This window comes from Vombatus ursinus, unplaced genomic scaffold (assembly GCF_900497805.2).
Source record: "Vombatus ursinus unplaced genomic scaffold, bare-nosed wombat genome assembly UNPS02014791.1, whole genome shotgun sequence".
Lineage (NCBI taxonomy): Eukaryota > Metazoa > Chordata > Mammalia > Diprotodontia > Vombatidae > Vombatus > Vombatus ursinus.
Genome location: NW_020954569.1, coordinates 74,502,726 through 74,519,817, shown reverse-complemented (window position 1 = coordinate 74,519,817; position 17,092 = coordinate 74,502,726). Strand labels below are relative to the sequence as shown.

General features: G+C 36.9%; 1 protein-coding gene across 7 annotated transcripts in view; it reads left to right on the top strand.

Moving 5' to 3' along the window:
* TCF4 (transcription factor 4) overlaps positions 1–16,345 on the top strand; it is a 440,264-nt gene extending 423,919 nt beyond the window's left edge. For 5 of the 7 annotated variants that reach the window (XM_027868757.1, XM_027868759.1, XM_027868755.1 and 2 more), the window contains 5 exons: positions 5,492–5,627; positions 7,291–7,453; positions 14,533–14,762; positions 15,348–15,488; positions 15,685–16,345. In XM_027868757.1, the coding sequence (XP_027724558.1) occupies positions 5,492–5,627; positions 7,291–7,453; positions 14,533–14,762; positions 15,348–15,484 (666 nt within the window). In that variant the 3' untranslated portion in view covers positions 15,485–15,488; positions 15,685–16,345. The remainder of the gene's footprint in view (positions 1–5,491; positions 5,628–7,290; positions 7,454–14,532; positions 14,763–15,347; positions 15,489–15,684) is intronic. The other 2 variants (XM_027868758.1, XM_027868761.1) reach the window with 1 other exon arrangement.
* Positions 16,346–17,092: the final 747 nt, after the last annotated feature.

Below are 17,092 nucleotides of genomic sequence, written 5' to 3'. Positions count from 1 at the left end.
CTCTAGAAAAGATACGGTTATACCACAGATCATTTCATTTACCCCTTAAAGTGAGTTAAGTACAATAAAATCCTGGTCTATTTTGATTAACTTCTCCCCTAATGTAAGATGGAAAGCTCTCTGTCAGTGACCAAGAATCTACTGTAGTAAAACAGAAAATGATTAATATTATAGAGTTAATGAATAGATTATCTAGTAGAAAATGCAGGAAAAAGTAGAAACCAAAAATAGATTAGATCCTATGATTGTTTCAACTCTTCTATGCTTATCTCTCACTACAAAAAGATTCAGATTGTTAAAGTCATTGCATACAGAAAAGGCATAGAGTTAAATGAAAATGAAAACTTAGGGAAGAGCCATATATAACAAGAAAAAAATCAAATAGAAATAAAATGGTTCTTGAATTTTGGTAAATAATTGGAGTATGTAAATATTATCACATTAAAGGTATTGGAGGGCAGCTAGGTGGTGTAGTGGATTGAGTGCCAGGCCTAAAGTCAGGAAGACTTATCTTCCTGAGTTCAAATCTGGCCTCAGATACTTACTAGCTGTGTGACCCTGGGCAAATCACTTAACCCAGTTTGCCTCAGTTCCTCATCTGTAAAATGAGCGGGAGAAAGAAATGGCAAACCACTCCAGGATCTCTGCCAAGAAAATCCCAAATGGGGTCACTAAGAGTCAGACACAACTGAACCTCCACCACTACCACAACAAAGATAAAAGCCAAGAAGATAGTAAATAAGATCCCCGCCCCATGTGAATACTAAAGTGATCAGGAAAACTTACTTATTTAATACTTCAATTGATAAATATTTAAGGGAAAGATGAAGCATTAACTTTGGATTGCATGAACAGATGTATTCCAAAAAGATTTGAAAGAGAATACTTCTGCAGTAAAGGAATTGGAAGTCTCTTTCATTTCAGTGACTTGAGATTTTAATAGGCCTATGTGAACTTTAAGAAATTAGGTATACTAGGAGTACCTAATAGATGTGAAATTACATGACATTGATTATGTAAGTAGTGGTTGAGAGACTTACAGATGTAGCATTGACTATAACTATAAAACTTCGTATCTGTAGCTTTATATCTTAGATTAAGTGAAAAACTATTGATTGATTTTCTTTCAAAAGTACAAATGAATCATCAAGAAAATAGTAAAACAGTTCACCAAGAGAATCTGAGTATTTGTTGCTCTTCTCTTCTATAGGAAAAGAACAGAAATACAGTAATGCATTTCTTTATGTCATATCAAACTATTGAAGAACCCTGAAACATTTAGCCTGAAAAAGTGAAGATTACAGAGAACATGATAGCTGTCTTCAAATATTTGAATGACTGTCATGTAGAGAAGGGATTAGACTAATTCTTCGTCACTACTAAAGACAAGATCTGGGGTTAGAAGTTATATGGAGTCAGATTTCCTTTCAGTGAAAGGAAGAATACTCATAGTTAAAGTTATATTCATAAATAGACTAGGCAACATTGTGAGAAAACAGATCACCATACCACATGTGCTCAAGCAAAAGATATTATAGAAGAGTGGGAGGTTGAACTTCATGACCCCCCAAGATCCTTACCAACTGTAATATTCTAGTATTCTAATGAACTTTTTTTATCTTTTGTGTCTCCTAGAGCCTTACCAAACTCAATGGTGAAATCAGACTCTAGATGTATTATTTCCTTTTGAGATTTTTTCCTTCTTCTTCTTGAGACTAGGTCTTCCTAATTAGTTCAGGCTGAAAGTTCAGCAGCCACTCATGGACCCCACTGCTGATTGGCAGGGAAGTTTTGACCTGTTCTTTTTCTGACCTAAGACAGTTCATCCCTCCTTAGACCGCCTTATCTCCTCCACACCCACTCCCCCTATTTCCAGGGACTTGCCATATTGATGTTGTTCATATACACACCCAATTGGCATTATCCCTTTTGTAGTTCAGAACTCCCAAACTCAAGTGATCTAGCAGCCTTAGCCACCCCAATAACAGAAACTAGAAACTACAGCCACTCTCAGCTAGGTATTGATTATCTTAATAAAGGAGTAAATACTATGTGTAGACTGAATGGAATATATATGATTAAAGGGCCAGTGAAAGCCTTTCTACCACCAGCCTACTTGTGTCTGAAATTCCTACAATTGGAGTCATTATTTGTGTTATGGCATTGAAGTCAAAATGCAAATATGTTACCTGGAAGTGGTAGGACATTAGTGGTAGAAAAAGGTGGAAGAAGTTAAGGAAAAGGGCTAGAGCACTGGGTACAAGAGAAGTGTCAGGCCTAGTTGGCTTCCAGTGTGGGGGCTCTCCAGAACCAACATAGAGACATTCTTGGAGGAGAAACTCAGATCAGAGAAACCACAGCAGGAGGTAGAGAAACACAAACATCATCCACTTTTCAATTTCCTCAAGTCTAGTATTTGCTACGAGGTTTCATTATAAAGAATGGCATACTGTTTTGGGAATTACTAAGAACTCAAAGCCACAAAAGAAAAATCTGGATTCAGAAGGAAAGGACACTGACATAGGTGAAATTCTAAGACACATAGTATATGTGAAACTCACATGATTATTATATCCATTCCACCTGCCATATAGTAGCTAGGTGAGTTTGGTCAGGTCACAATATCTGTAAGCCTGAAGTTTTTTCATCCATAAAATGGAAATAATATGTACCCTTTCATAGGGCTATTGTGCAGATTAAATGAGATAATATATTAGAAAGTAACTGGAATAATTGCCAAGAAGGATGTTTTTTTGAGGTAGCATTGCTGACATTACTTCCAACAGTAATTGCACTCAACACAGTAGTGATGTAGTTATATTTTGCCTAAATTAGGTGCTAGGAAAAAAATATAATCAAATCAGTAATGATATGAAATATCTAATTGAATATAGTCAGGCCTTATAAGTAAGTCATATTGAATATGTTTGCAGAAGAAATTCAGCATATTTCATTTTCATAACATTTACCAAAACAGAAGACACTTAACAATATGTATACTCTTATTAGTCCAAAGACATTCTTAAGTTTTTCTTAACTGTCTCTTAGTTGTCTTTCAATTCCAGAACAACTTAAAACAAGCTATTGAAAACTGATAAATAACAAACTAGTCATTTTTGCCTACAGATTAGTTGTAAGGACTTTTTTTTAACAGTACTGTACTATGAACATGCTTATGATAGTACATTATTAAGAGCTTTCACAAAATGTTTTACTTAGCATTAGGGTTAGAGCTTAGGTTAGTGGGTAGTGGAAAGTACGCTGGTCTTGGAGATATAGAATCATGTAATCTCAGAGTTGGAAGAAACCTCAGAGGCCATCTAGTTCAGCCTGTCCCTGACCAAGAATCCCCTCTACAAGATCTCTAAAAGGGTTTTCCAACTATTATATGAAGACTTCAAATGAAAGGGAATATCCTATTCCCTAGGACCACCCATTCCACTTCTGGACAACTATCGTTGTAAGGAACTGAACCCAGTGTTTCAGGCATGTTCTGACCAGAGAAGAATAGAGCAAAACTCTTACTTCCTTCACTCTGGATATCTGTCCTTCCCATAGCCTAGGATTTTGATATCATGGCATACATACTGAGTTTGGTTCCACTAAAATCTCTAGATCTTTTTGAAAGAATCATTGTCATCCCTTCTCATCTTCCTCATCCTCTGATGTAAAGTTTTTTTTTTATTTTATTTTAACCCAGCTATAGAAATCAGAAGACCTAGAAGTATAGAAACAGAAGGCATAGATTTAGTTCTGGTTATGTAACCCTTGGCAAGTCACTTAATTTTTCTACCTCTTTGTCTGTAAAATGGAATGAATATTACTTGTTACTGTTTATCTCACAGCATTGTTGTGAGGAAAACACTTTGTAAAGTGCTATTTGAAATGTGTTTTATTTTTAAGGGTGGCAGCTTACACATGAGAATGCTTAAAAAATATTTTTCTTTATAGCTGGTATGTGAATTTACCAAATCAGGTCACCTGAAAAGCTATGTTACTTAGTTTACATAAGGAACCAAAATATATTTAGTTTAGTCTGAATGAGCTATATGATTCTCCCAAAATTTCCTAGTTAATTTATTTTGAATTCATAAAAAATAATACTTTGCATGTGTGTGTGTGTGCATGTGTGTGTGTGTGTGTTGGGGGGGAGATTCTCTTATGCTATTCAAAATATTTAAAAATATTTGGTGTTTAGTATTTTGTGATTTGGTTGTTTTTCCCTTTGGAAAAAAATAATTCATTTAATTTCTTGGTCTCAAATTAGTGATAACAATTTTGCTTTATTGCCTTGTATATTTAATTTAAAAGATTGTTTTCTTGTCTTCGGTGATGTTGATTCATGGAAAATAGCTTTAGAGATAGGAATTTCACTTATATGTCTTTAGGCTCATTATCCCATTTCTACATGTGCCTTTAAACATCAATTGAGCAATAGATTTTTAAAAAAATTTCGTAACAGGAAGTCTAGCTTTCAAGTCAAAGATATGTTTATATTTATATTCCTCAAGGTTTATCATGTCTGCTTGGGTTGTATTTAGGCATTTGTTACTAGTCAACAATTTCTCCCATAGTTACCACATGCCAAGGGTACCTGAACCCAAGAGTGTGTGTTCATACCTAATAAACATCTTGAGGGTATCCTTCAAGCTCACTGCCCATTTTCTTCTTTGTGCATGCCTTTCTAGAACCATAAGAAACATAGCTTATCTATCATATGATGCCTTTCTGAGCCTAGAAAGATGAAAATAATGAAAGGAGCTCCAGTGTGCTTGCCTGGCAATGATGGCATGACTGGTGTGTTTAATAAAACCTTTATTGGTACATTTTCCGGTGTGGTGGTGTTGGCAGAAATGGTACCCCTTTGGATTTGGAACTCGGCAGCTGATGAAATACAGTAAACATTAATTTGGAATGGGCTGCCAGTTTTGGAAAGCCAGGTGACATTTTATTATATTTGTACTGAACAGGGGCTGTGCCGCATACTGTTGTAGCTTCCGCTGTCAGAGGCTTAGCTGGCATTATGGAAAAAAAAATGGCAGGCCTGAGAATCTTATCCCCTGAAATGAAAGTCGAATGCCAAATTGAAATTCCTACAGGATTTCCAATAGCAATGGGGGAATTGAGAAGCCCACAATTAAGCATATGGGCATTAAGATAATTGTCAGATCTGTTGGCGGACATGATAGAAGACAGATGGGTACGAATCAGTGCGCTCCACTGCAGCACCCTGGGAGACAATTTGACGTTTTACCTGCCTGAGCTACCCTGCCATATTTGTCACTAAATGTGCGGCACAGCATCTTACTGAGTGTTAAGTGTTTTTTGCACGATAGTATAGGTAGATGTGTGGGACTCTGGTGCCCTCTAGTGAAAAGCCATCGAGAGCAGTGTTAAATGCTGGTGTCTCCTTCCAACTGTCTCAGGAACTGGTTGCCTCGCCTTAATTTCCACTCCCGCTGAACTCTATGTCATTTCTTGACTTTTTCAGGTCGGTGCCCATCGGGAAGATGGTGTGGCTCTAAGAGGCAGCCATTCTCTTGTGCCAAACCAGGTTCCAGTCCCACAACTCCCGGTTCAGTCGGCTACTTCCCCTGACTTGAACCCTCCCCAAGATCCATACAGGGGTGAGTCCACCACAGAAGTGCTTTTCTTAACAGTGCTCTGATCTATATGCTTTACCTGTTCCCACATTACGTTAGATACTGACATTTGCATATTTGGTATTCATTGCTAGATTAAAAACTGGCACAGAACCAGAGTTCAAGTTCAGCGTAATAAAGTAAAATGAGAAAGCAGCCATTTAGAACTTGTTCTTCATAGGTTCTGTTTCTCCAAAAACTGTTTTTCCAAAAGTGTTTTGGGACTCTGGTTTCGAGTGGAGAATGAGACATCAGAGTGATGACAGTAAAGTTTATTTTTGTTATTGACATATTTTTTACTCAGTCCATAGTTAGTATTCAAATCACTTAATGGGGTTAGATGTAACATGAATATTACTTCAAAAAAGATGAAGAGGAAGGATTTTTTTTAATTGAAGGAAATTTAAAAAGAAAGAAAATTGGCCATATAAAGCAAAGATTGTCAAATTAGTTCTGTGATAGGGAGAAATCTAGCATGATTACATGCTTCCTCCAATAGACAAGAGGTTTCATAAACTATAGACAGATACCCATGATCATTTATTGTCTACAACTTATTTCAGGGCTGGAAATTTTTTTTCAGGAAGACATCTGGCTTATCCCTCTGCCTCTTAACTCATCACCAATGATTAATTTTACAAAAGGAAACAAACTTTTAGATCAAAATAGCTTCAATAATAATTGCTAGAGCCGAATTTTAAAAATTTGTTGTAAGCCCAGAAAAGTGAACCACGTCACATCCCAGATTTTCTTCAGAAGTGTTTGTCAAAACTGAACAAATTTGAGGATGTTGACAACCCAACTTTCTGGGCTCATAGGAGCATTTACAGTTCAACTCTAGCAATCATTTATTCTTTTTTTTTTTAAAGTGAGGTAATTGGGGTTAAGTGACTTGCCCAAGGTCACACAGCTAGTACGTGTCAAGTGTTTGGTCTGAGGCCGGATTTGAACTCAGGTCCTCCTGACTTCAGGGCCGGTGCTCTATCCACTGCACTACCTAGCTGCCCCTGCAATCATTTATTCTTGATGATAGAAGTTATTTCGATCCAATAGTTATTACCCAATTGTAGCCATGACTATCTATGATTAAAGTGAAAACGTGTAACTAACTGTCTAACATATATATATCCTTTAGTCACTAATTATTCTTTGAGTGAAAAAGAAACCTAATTCATTAATACGATTATGGTATCTTTTGAAGTCTTACTGACTGAATGTATTTATTTTATTCCATGGCAATAATATTTTAAGGATTTTTTCTATTAAATCATGCACATGGAAAAACTCAATATAATAGCTGATATTTACTTGGGTTCTTAATCAGAACACTGAGGTGTGTGATTTTCATGATTATGATTTTCATTGCAATTAAGTTGATGTTTTGTAGACAGTGAAATTACCATCTACTCCAAAAGATTGCAAAATAGAATTTAACCTCAGAGCCCATGCAAAGAAAACTCGTTTCAGCAGGTGCATTTTGGAAACTTCCCCAGATAGCATAAAAGAGTGACAGTCTGAGCACAAGGGTCAGTGTTCAGCCCTCCTTATTGTCTAGCTGGCAGCCCCACAATAAGTAACCCACACGTCCATGCATTTAGTCTTTGGTTTAAACATTGGCAATAGTAACACAGCCTTTTTTTCCCTCTAGGCATGCCAGCTGGATTGCAGGGGCAGAGTGTATCCTCAGGTAGCTCTGAGATCAAATCTGATGATGAGGGAGATGAAAACCTGCAAGACACAAAATCTTCTGAGGACAAGAAATTAGACGACGACAAGAAGGATATCAAATCAATTACTAGGTCAAGATCTAGGTAACAGTATATAATACTGTCGCTTCATTTAATTCCTTTATTGGACTTTGATGAAGTGAACAGAACAAGGAAGAAACTATTCAGTTTTTTCCTAGCAGGTAAATCCACAGCTGAACAGGTCTATTCTAGAAGTACTGATAGTATCATTTCAGATACTGGTACTCTAGTAATGCCTAAATTCCTCTTAAAATCATCAGTTTGGGCACCAAGCAAATTATGTACCGTAAAAAATAATTATTGATAGATTCAAAAATAAAACAGTGCACTTTTAAATCTATGCTTATTTGTAAATTTGATGCAAAATGTTATTCTTTTTAAAGTGTTTCTAAAAAAATCAAAATTGAAAAACAATATAAAATACTAGTCCAATATGTTGGTACACTGTACTCTTTTCTCTTACCCTTAAAATACATCTGGATACTTACTTTATCCCAGTTTTAATAGCCTTGATGCCTGTATTTTTAAATTGACAAATTGAGCCATAGTTCAGAATATCTAAATTGTTAACATTCTTCTTTTGCAGTGCCTATATAGATAGACAGTATGATGTGTATTGTATTCATCTCCTAATAATCGATGTTGTTTGTTTTATTTTTAATGCCCAACATAGTTACATCCCAATTTATCTTGAATTTTTACTTCCATCTGATAGTGGTGAGCTTCTGCTACTGCTACTCCCATTCTTAATCTTTTAGTTCCCTTTAATGTGTTTCATTTCCACAGGGAAACCTAATTAATATCTCACATTTATAGAGTACTTACAGGTTTACAAAGCACTTCCCTCGCAATGACCCTGCCAAGTGAGGTTAAGTGACTTGGTCATGATCATGCCCTTAGTAAGCATCAGAGTGTGGACCTGGCATTCTTCTGCCCCCAGGTCTAGGCTTCAGATCCACTGGTCCTTCAACTATACCATACTGCCTCTCTTTATTGACGTTTAAGCGAAACCATGACTATGTCTAGGAGTCTTTTAACAAACAAGGACAGACTTTGATGGGATCTTTATCTAAGATTTCATTAGACAAAGAACTTCAGTTCAGCCATGAAGTCAGCGTACCTGTGAGGTCTTTGGTCATTGCCATCCTGTGCTTGATGAAGTCAAGGCACCTAGAGAGAATAGCTTAGGTGCTATCTGCTTCTGGTTAGCTCATTTTGTTAGAGCACCCGACTAGTAAGATCAGCATCTTAGCTTTAATGGCCATGGATTTTCAGTTGTTATCTTCTAGGACTACAGACTGTATCCTGAATTCCAGTCCGACACTTCACGAGAAGGCAACCAATTTAGAAATCTTGGAAGGATTCATTCATACAAATCCATTACCAGGAAGGCAAAAACTTTTCAGATTGCATGCCAGACTTCCTGGGTTGGGAGAGTTACTTTAGTAACGTATAGTACATTCCATAAGTATTGGCCTTTAAGTTTGAAGATAACATAGTTGAGATTGTTTGTATTCATATGTGTGGATGGTTTATTTATCTGAATGAAAAAACCGACACATGAACAATGTACCTTCAAGACAACTCTTCTACACAATGAGTGTGTTGTTGTTTCGATAATTTAGTCCCTGTTAGCCTACCCTATTGTCAGTACCTAGAAGAGAGCAAGAACATTAACCAGTGGGCTGCTGCCATCATACTAAAGCTTATTAAGCTAATCCACATCAAAGGAATATGTGCCCATCCCCATAGCTGAAGAGGGAAAGATGCCCACACACACACTCACACACACAGGCAGCATAGGAGGGTGACCCTGATCTTGAGACAATTGTGCCAATGTTGATTCACTCGCACAGACAGTGATGCAAGACCAATATTTCCACCTGTTTTTCAACTTCATTGCAGTTGCCATAGTCTAAAAGACTTGGATAATATGGGCTAAATAGCCCAATTTAGGCCTATATTTACATTAACTTGGGAACTCCTGTGAAGATGGTAGAATGAAAGATATCCTAGGAGCAGCACCCACCCCCAGAGTAATAGAAGCAGAAAGCCCAAATGCTCATGCTTCTAGCCTTCCTCCCTTCTTCCACCTTCCAGGTGCGAGCTCATATCAGTTCTGTTGCATTTTAAGCACAAGTTATCAAAATTAAGGTCTGGACAATGAGGGGGGAGGAGACAGCTCAGATGGCTCAGCTGGATGAGCCCAAGACTCAAGAAGAAGGAAAGGAGGCAGCTAAGGAGGAATATGAATCTAGGAAACAAGAAAACAGAAGATACTGTAAAGGTAGCACTGGTTGCAACTACTTAAAATATAGCACAGAAGGATATATACAGGCCTCTTGAGAGAAAGGATCTCTTGGATCTTGTACCACCAGTCTCAACGGTCCTAGCACAGAAAGACTATAGAAAATTAGTTATAGAGAGAAGGTAGAACCCAGAAGAATATGATTAGCAAAGGTTAAGAATAGTCTGACAATTAATTGTCAGTCAATAGTTGTCTACTAGGCACTAGGAATACAAAAGTAAAAGAAGTTCTGGAACTCAAGGAACTTCATGTATATATATATATATATATATATATGTATATGTATATGTATATATATATACACACATACACACACACACATACATATGTAATAGTTTGAAGATGATTTGGGGGGAAGGAACCAACAGATTGGGGAATCAGAGACTAAGCCCCACTGCAGTGGCCACTTGGAAATTTCCTACAGCATTAGCCCTACTGATCACCTCACAGTCTGAGGGACACAATGGCAGTGTCTAGTCCTGGTGTTTCAGAGAACCAGCAGCCAGTACTGGGGAAGGGGCACAACAGTACTAGCCCTTAAGAAGATCAAGGATTAGGGGGTAGAAAGCATAATTTCAACAAGGAAATAATAGGAAAATCAACACAGTGAGAAATGTTTTAAAAATAGTGGAGAGTTGACTGAGGAAAAGAAATGTTCATTCAAGGAAAAATTGTTACATCAATGGACAGGAACTAAGTAACAAAGAGAACTGAGGCCGGATCCCCTGAGAAAGATGGTTAGCACAAGAAATTCTCCAAACCCTACTGAAACAACAACGAAGCAACTCTTGGAACTTCTAAGAGGGTTCAGAAGCAACATCAAATTAAGTGAAAATATCAGACATCAGAAGAGAAATACAGGTTCTTAAAAAAATCAGCAAGTCTAACCAGACACTAAAGAATTTAGAACAAAACACAGAAACAGAAATAGTAGATTCTCTTAAAAGAACAACAGAATTAGAATGCAAAAGTGCAAAGGCAGAAGGAAAAAAATAATGGAACATGCCTACATTAAGTGCATGTGACTTAGTATAGGAGGCAAACACTTGAATAGCACCCAGAGTTCTTCAGTACCCATCTTAGGCACTAGCAGTTTAATATTGCTCCTTCAAATTGAACTAAATTCCACTAATTGCTATTATTTAACTGAATGTCAGGAATGCACTGTTTTGTAGAGAATTTAGAATTAGTAATAACTACTAACTTGTATCATCATATTCTGAACTAATGAGCCTGTAGTTCATATTAATAGAACTGTCCTTAAAATCCATCAGAATACTGAAATTTGATTTGCTCAGCCAACAAGCTACAAGTCTGGGAAATTAAAATTCTAAACAGGAAAAAAAAGTAACAGTGTCAAATACATTCTGAAGATATTAAATAAAAGAGGATAGGTTTTTCTCCTAACAATCTGTTGCCCTAGATAAAATCTTTAGTTGAGATTTACTATTGAAAAATACTCAGAATTCTTTAACAGCAAAATGTTTAATAATGTAGCTATGAAAATATAACAGGGATAAATGTTACTGCCTCCTATTCTTCACCTTGCTTCTATATTTGATAAAGTTCTATGTTGACAGAAACACTGTACAAAGATTCTGATATTCTAGTCATAATTTAGCATGAATGTCCAATACGCTGTTTGAATAGCTGCCAAGGCCACCTGCCCAAGTACTAAAGTGAGGGTTGGCAATTATGTCGTAAATTAGGATTGTATACATTCCAAATATTTTAGACCAAAATATTCACTTGCAGCACACCCTAAGCACTCAATAAATGATCCCCTTATGTCTTTAGTTATCCAAATTGGCTATCTAATCCCCCACATAATTGCCAACTCTCCACTTCACTTTGGAATAGGGAGGTTTGGCAGAAGGTGTTCTGCTTGGGACAAAAAATTAAGATTCACTTACCCTGATCTTAGCAAGCATTTTCAGAGTATTTTGTAGGTTACCACTAAAATAAAAACCATTTATGTCTTCTCCACTCATTTTCCCAAATGCCACTGCTTCCTTACTATCCTCCTCTCTTTTATGGATAGGAAAGATGAGAGAAAAAAGTACAGTGACAATTTCAGTTTTTTCATTTCATTCTTTGTTGGTAAGAGGCACTAAAGAGATACTTCTATGTGACTAACACCTCTATGTTGCTGTTCAATGATCAGATCAATTCTTATTAATTTAGTTAGTAGCTGTTACATATACATATTAATGGGTCCTTTGAAGTTTCAGTAGACTATTTTAATTTGTTATTGAGAACCTTCTCATTTGAAAAGGTCACTCTTGTGACATTTAGTTATGCTTCCAAATCTGTATTATAAGCCAACAGTGTTTGAAAAAAAAATCTATGTAGTCTTATTTGCATAACCAATTTATTTATTTATACATTTATTTATAAGTGAATAATGAATTCAAATTACTTATTAGCCCATGAACCTTTGGAAAACAAGTTGTCATTTTCAAGTCTTCTTTGTGTTATATATAGCACAATGTTTAATGTACAAAATGATTACCCAAATGATTGCCTTTTTGACTTTACCTAGGGGAGACTTGCTTCTGTTGCTGTTCCACCTATTCCATTCTGTTCATTATTTCAAGTAGTGTTGACTTCTAAAGGACCTGAGTGCTTTATAACAGTATCCTGCTTACTGGTTTCAGAGGACATTGCAGGCTTGGCAGTGGGGGAGGGACTGGAAAGCAGAGAACTTATTTAAATGAATAAACAACAATTGAGAGGGAGAAAAGCACAAGGGGGTTCTTTCTGACCTGGCCCAGCTATATTTTATCCCTACTCATTACCAGAATAGCTTATCAAGGAAACATCGCCATGCCCCACTTGGCCTCCTAAGCTTAAAGTTGGAAAGAGCCTCTTTGTTCCAGCCTGGTCATCAGGAAGTACTTGTTGCAAAAAATTATTTACCTGCAATGAGACACTAATGACTCTTTTTCCCCTTTATATTTATTTACCCCTCACCTCACATCTCACCTGTCCACCCTGTGACTACCAAGGGAATCCTTTTAATACACCAAGTGTCTTAAGTTGCAGTTGATTCCATCACTTTCTCTACAAATTGATCCATGAAGAGGGGCGACCCCAAACCAGTATTGTTCCATCCCCTAAAAACCCCAAGTCCAGAAGCCTAAATCGTCTTCCTCGCCTTAATTCTTGGCTGTTGATTAGCAAAAGAAATTGATGTTTTTGAGTCGTTTTGGTTGTGTCTAACTCTTCAGGACCCCTTTTAGGGTTGTCTTGGCGAGGATATTGGAATGATTTGTCATTTCCTTCTCCAGCTCATTTTATAGATGAGGATACTGAGGCAAACAGGGTTAAGTGACTTGTGTAGAGTCACACAACTAGTAAGTGTCCGAGCCTGAATTTGAACTCTGGTCTTCCTGACTCCAGGCCCAGTGGTCTGTTCACTGACATCAATTAACTGTTGTTCTTTTAGGAAAGAAGGGCAGGAAGAGAGTTAAATGAAAGAGAAACAGGTCCATCTGGTAATTTCACATTGCAACAAGAAAAGCATCTTTACTTAGTGAAAATTTGGACCTGAAATCACAAAAATCTTAGAGGTGTAAAGGACTTTCAGACATAATCTAGATTCTAGTCCTTTGGATTCCTAACATCTCTCTAGTAGCCTCTGCTGATATTTGTTACAGGGAGCTCACTACCTATTGTGGCTACCCATTTCATTTTTGCTGTCCCTCAAAGTTGGGACAGCAAGGTGAAGTGCTGCCCTCAATTAAGGCAAAATTTACTTCCCTGTAACTTTAATGTTTGCCCTTTGGAACAGCCCAGAATGAGTCAATGTCCTCTTTTAGGTGAAAGTCTGCACATATTTGGAGATTCCTATCAGCTTCCCTACTACCCATTACCACGTGTTCTCTTCTCCATCCTGAACAGCTATGGATCCCCTCAACTTTTCTTCACTTAGAAGTTTCCCGACCCCTCACTAGCCTGCTCACTGTCTGGATAAACTTCAGTTTGTCACTATCCTTAAAGTGAAGTGCCCGGAACTGGGACCACCCTCGAGTTGCTTTCCCTACCTATTCTTAAAATAATTGATTTCTAGAACAAGGAAAAGCCATGGATGTCATCTAATTTGGCCTCCTGAGAGGGAGAAAACAAAGCTCAGAAAAGGTTGAGGATCTTACCTAAGATCCTACAGGTGGTAGTGGCAAAGTATGAACTAAACATCCAACTTTTTAGAACTCCTTTGCATTATTTAATTTAAAAAAACCCCAAATGCAGGAGCTTAAACTTATCCCTGTTTTGCCTTATCTTGTTTAAGTCTATTGAGATCTTTTTCAATCATTTGTTTTCTTTTCATTCTAAATGCCACACAGAATGGAACTTTTCAAAAACTTCTTATTTTAAAATGTACTTTGCTTACAGGGGTCATGCTCCCTATAGGGTAAGAGAAAACAGGCTGTGGTGCTGCTTTTTGAAATGTAATGTTTGTTGTTGAAATGTACAAATGTAGTTTCATTTTGGCTGTTATCCTGCACTCTTTCATTCTCCCAATGCAAACAATATGTGGCCCTGTTTCTGACTGGCTATTGTCTCCAGCTTGATTTGAGCATTAGATCTTTGGTAGAACCATTAGCTCTTTTCTCAGGTCAAGATACATGCTGGAGATTTAATGGGATGAAGAGCTATCTCACCACTTTGCAGGCAGTCTCAACAGCAAAGACATTTGCAAAATTCTGGCCTCAGATGGAGAATCTCAGTGAAAACTCCCCCAGGGTTGGGGGGAGGGAAGAATTAGGAAAATATTTAGAAAGCTTTCCCCCCCACACCATTAGAAAATGTTATGCATTTTTTTGTTTCACAGCAATAATGATGATGAAGACCTTACACCAGAGCAGAAGGCCGAGCGTGAAAAAGAAAGGAGGATGGCCAACAATGCCCGTGAGCGCCTGCGTGTGCGTGACATTAATGAGGCTTTCAAGGAGCTGGGCCGGATGGTACAACTCCATCTGAAGAGTGACAAGCCCCAGACAAAACTCCTGATCCTCCACCAGGCTGTGGCTGTCATTCTCAGCTTAGAGCAGCAAGTGCGAGGTCAGTTTTACACCACATTCTACCTTTATTTATCCCCAGTGTCATGACGTGAGTGTTTGGCTCTGAAGCTGATAGTTGTTGTTAGCAATGGCAAATATCAGGCAAGGTTCTTACGCTATAAAGCAAAGAAAATGCATAGTCTAAAATGATCATTCCAGCTTGAGGTCACGTTGAAAGTAAGGCAACTCTTTCTTTTGATTATATAGTATTTAGATTTTAAAACTCCATTTTGACATTTCCCAAGTGTATTATCTGAATCCAGAGTTTAGAATATCTGCCTTGCTCACTTTTCTGAATTACAAACTTGGTATTCCAAATTCAATATCCAATTCTGTCTGAATCATCTTCTCCTTTGCTTCCTAGTTAAATGCACGAACATTTAATATACCAGCAAAGTATGTTAATTACAAAGTGCTATTGTTAATACCATTAGTACAGTACTGTTGTGAAAACACCAAGTTGCATCACATTACTACCTTAACCCCAAAAGTAGCACCTGGGTTAACTAAACAATTGAGTCAAGATAAAGAGCAGATTCACCAGACTGAACCATTTGGCAATGCTCTTTACTTTAATGTTACACAGAAAGGAATCTGAATCCTAAAGCAGCATGCCTGAAAAGAAGGGAAGAAGAAAAAGTATCTTCAGAGCCTCCTCCACTTTCGTTGGCCGGACCTCACCCTGGAATGGGAGATGCATCAAATCATATGGGACAGATGTGAAATGGTAAGTTCTATTTGCAACCATTATAGATAACACTCTTAGACCCAAGTCATCAGACATTTTTTAAAAATAAGTTTTAATTGAGACCTCTCCCAGATTTTGATTTAGAAAATGATTCTGATATGCTCATTCAAAAAAAATGACTTATGCTAAAATCTGTTCGTTAATTTTCTTTTTTTTTTTTTTACTTCTTTCACAGGTCCAAGTTGCCACATTTCTTCATTAAAACAAGAGACCACTTCTTAACAGCTGTATTATCTTAAACCTACATAAACACTTCTCCTTAATCCCCTTTTTTGTAATATAAGACAAGTCTGAGTAGTTATGAATCACAGACGCAAGAGATTTCAGCATTCCCGATTATCAAAAAACAAAAAACAAAAAAAAAGTGCAACTTGAGGGACGACTCTCTTTAACATATCATTCAGAATGTTTAAAGCAGAATGTTGCGAGCTGTGGCACGCAGCCCAGAGACTGAATGGCAATCTTCTCCACACTGTGGAACAATGCATTTGTGCCTAAACTTCTTTTGGAAAAAAAAAAATATAATTAATTTGTAAGTCTGAAAAAATATTTAATTTAAAAATTGTAAACTTGCAATAATGAAAAAGTGTACTTCTGAAGAAAACTACATGAACGTTTTTGTTGGTGTTGTAGTCAGCTAGTGTTTCTACTTACTGGATATTGAAGGGGGAGCTTTGCTGCCCTAGTTACAAAACCAGCAAACGTCCTAATGAAAATGAAGTGATGACATTAGCCATTCCTTAGGGTAGGAGGAACAGATGGATCTTATAGACCTATGACAAATATATATATATAAATATATATATAAATATATATTAAAAATTTAGTGAATATGGTAAGCTTTTGTTCATTTGTTTCAGACTTTTTTCTCCTGTAAAAAAATAGTACTGATTAACTTTTTTAAAAAAAAAGATTTTACTGTAAATATGGATTTTTTTGTCTTATTTCTGTCCCTCTCCCCTGGTTTGTTATTGTAACCTGTAGTGCCAACTCTGTCTTTGGAGGGGGAGTACAGGATGAAATGCTGACCCTGATGTTGCTTCTCATTCATAAATAAGTAGAAAGTTGTTTCTCCAGTCTTTTGGGAACACGGGACTTAAAAGTCACATCATGTGTAGATATTACAAGCAGCATTACCAAGACATGGCAAAATGAATTTGTCGGAATCGTAATGTTGCTCTTGTGACCCTATTCTGGGATTTTCAGAGGTACAAGGTTAGAATGCTACAATGTTACCACTGTGCCTTCCAATGTTTATATCATCAGAAACATAACATAATCAAAGTGGCTGTGATTTTAAACGATTAAAGTGTTACCTACATGTGTAGCCTAAGTAGTGTGCAGTGAGGCGTTTCTGAATACATGGTCAGATTTTTGAAGAAAAAAAAAAACAAAAAATAAACATCAAATCAGAAAATTGCAAGTAGTGTGATAGATATGATTGGTTTTCTTTCTTTTTTTAATTTTTTTAAATTTTTTTCTTTCCAAGTGGGTTTACTAGAGTGTAGACCCTCTTTCTTCTGCCTCCTCCTTAGTTTGAAAAATGCCAATATCCAATCATCATGCAGCATTATAACAAGCCT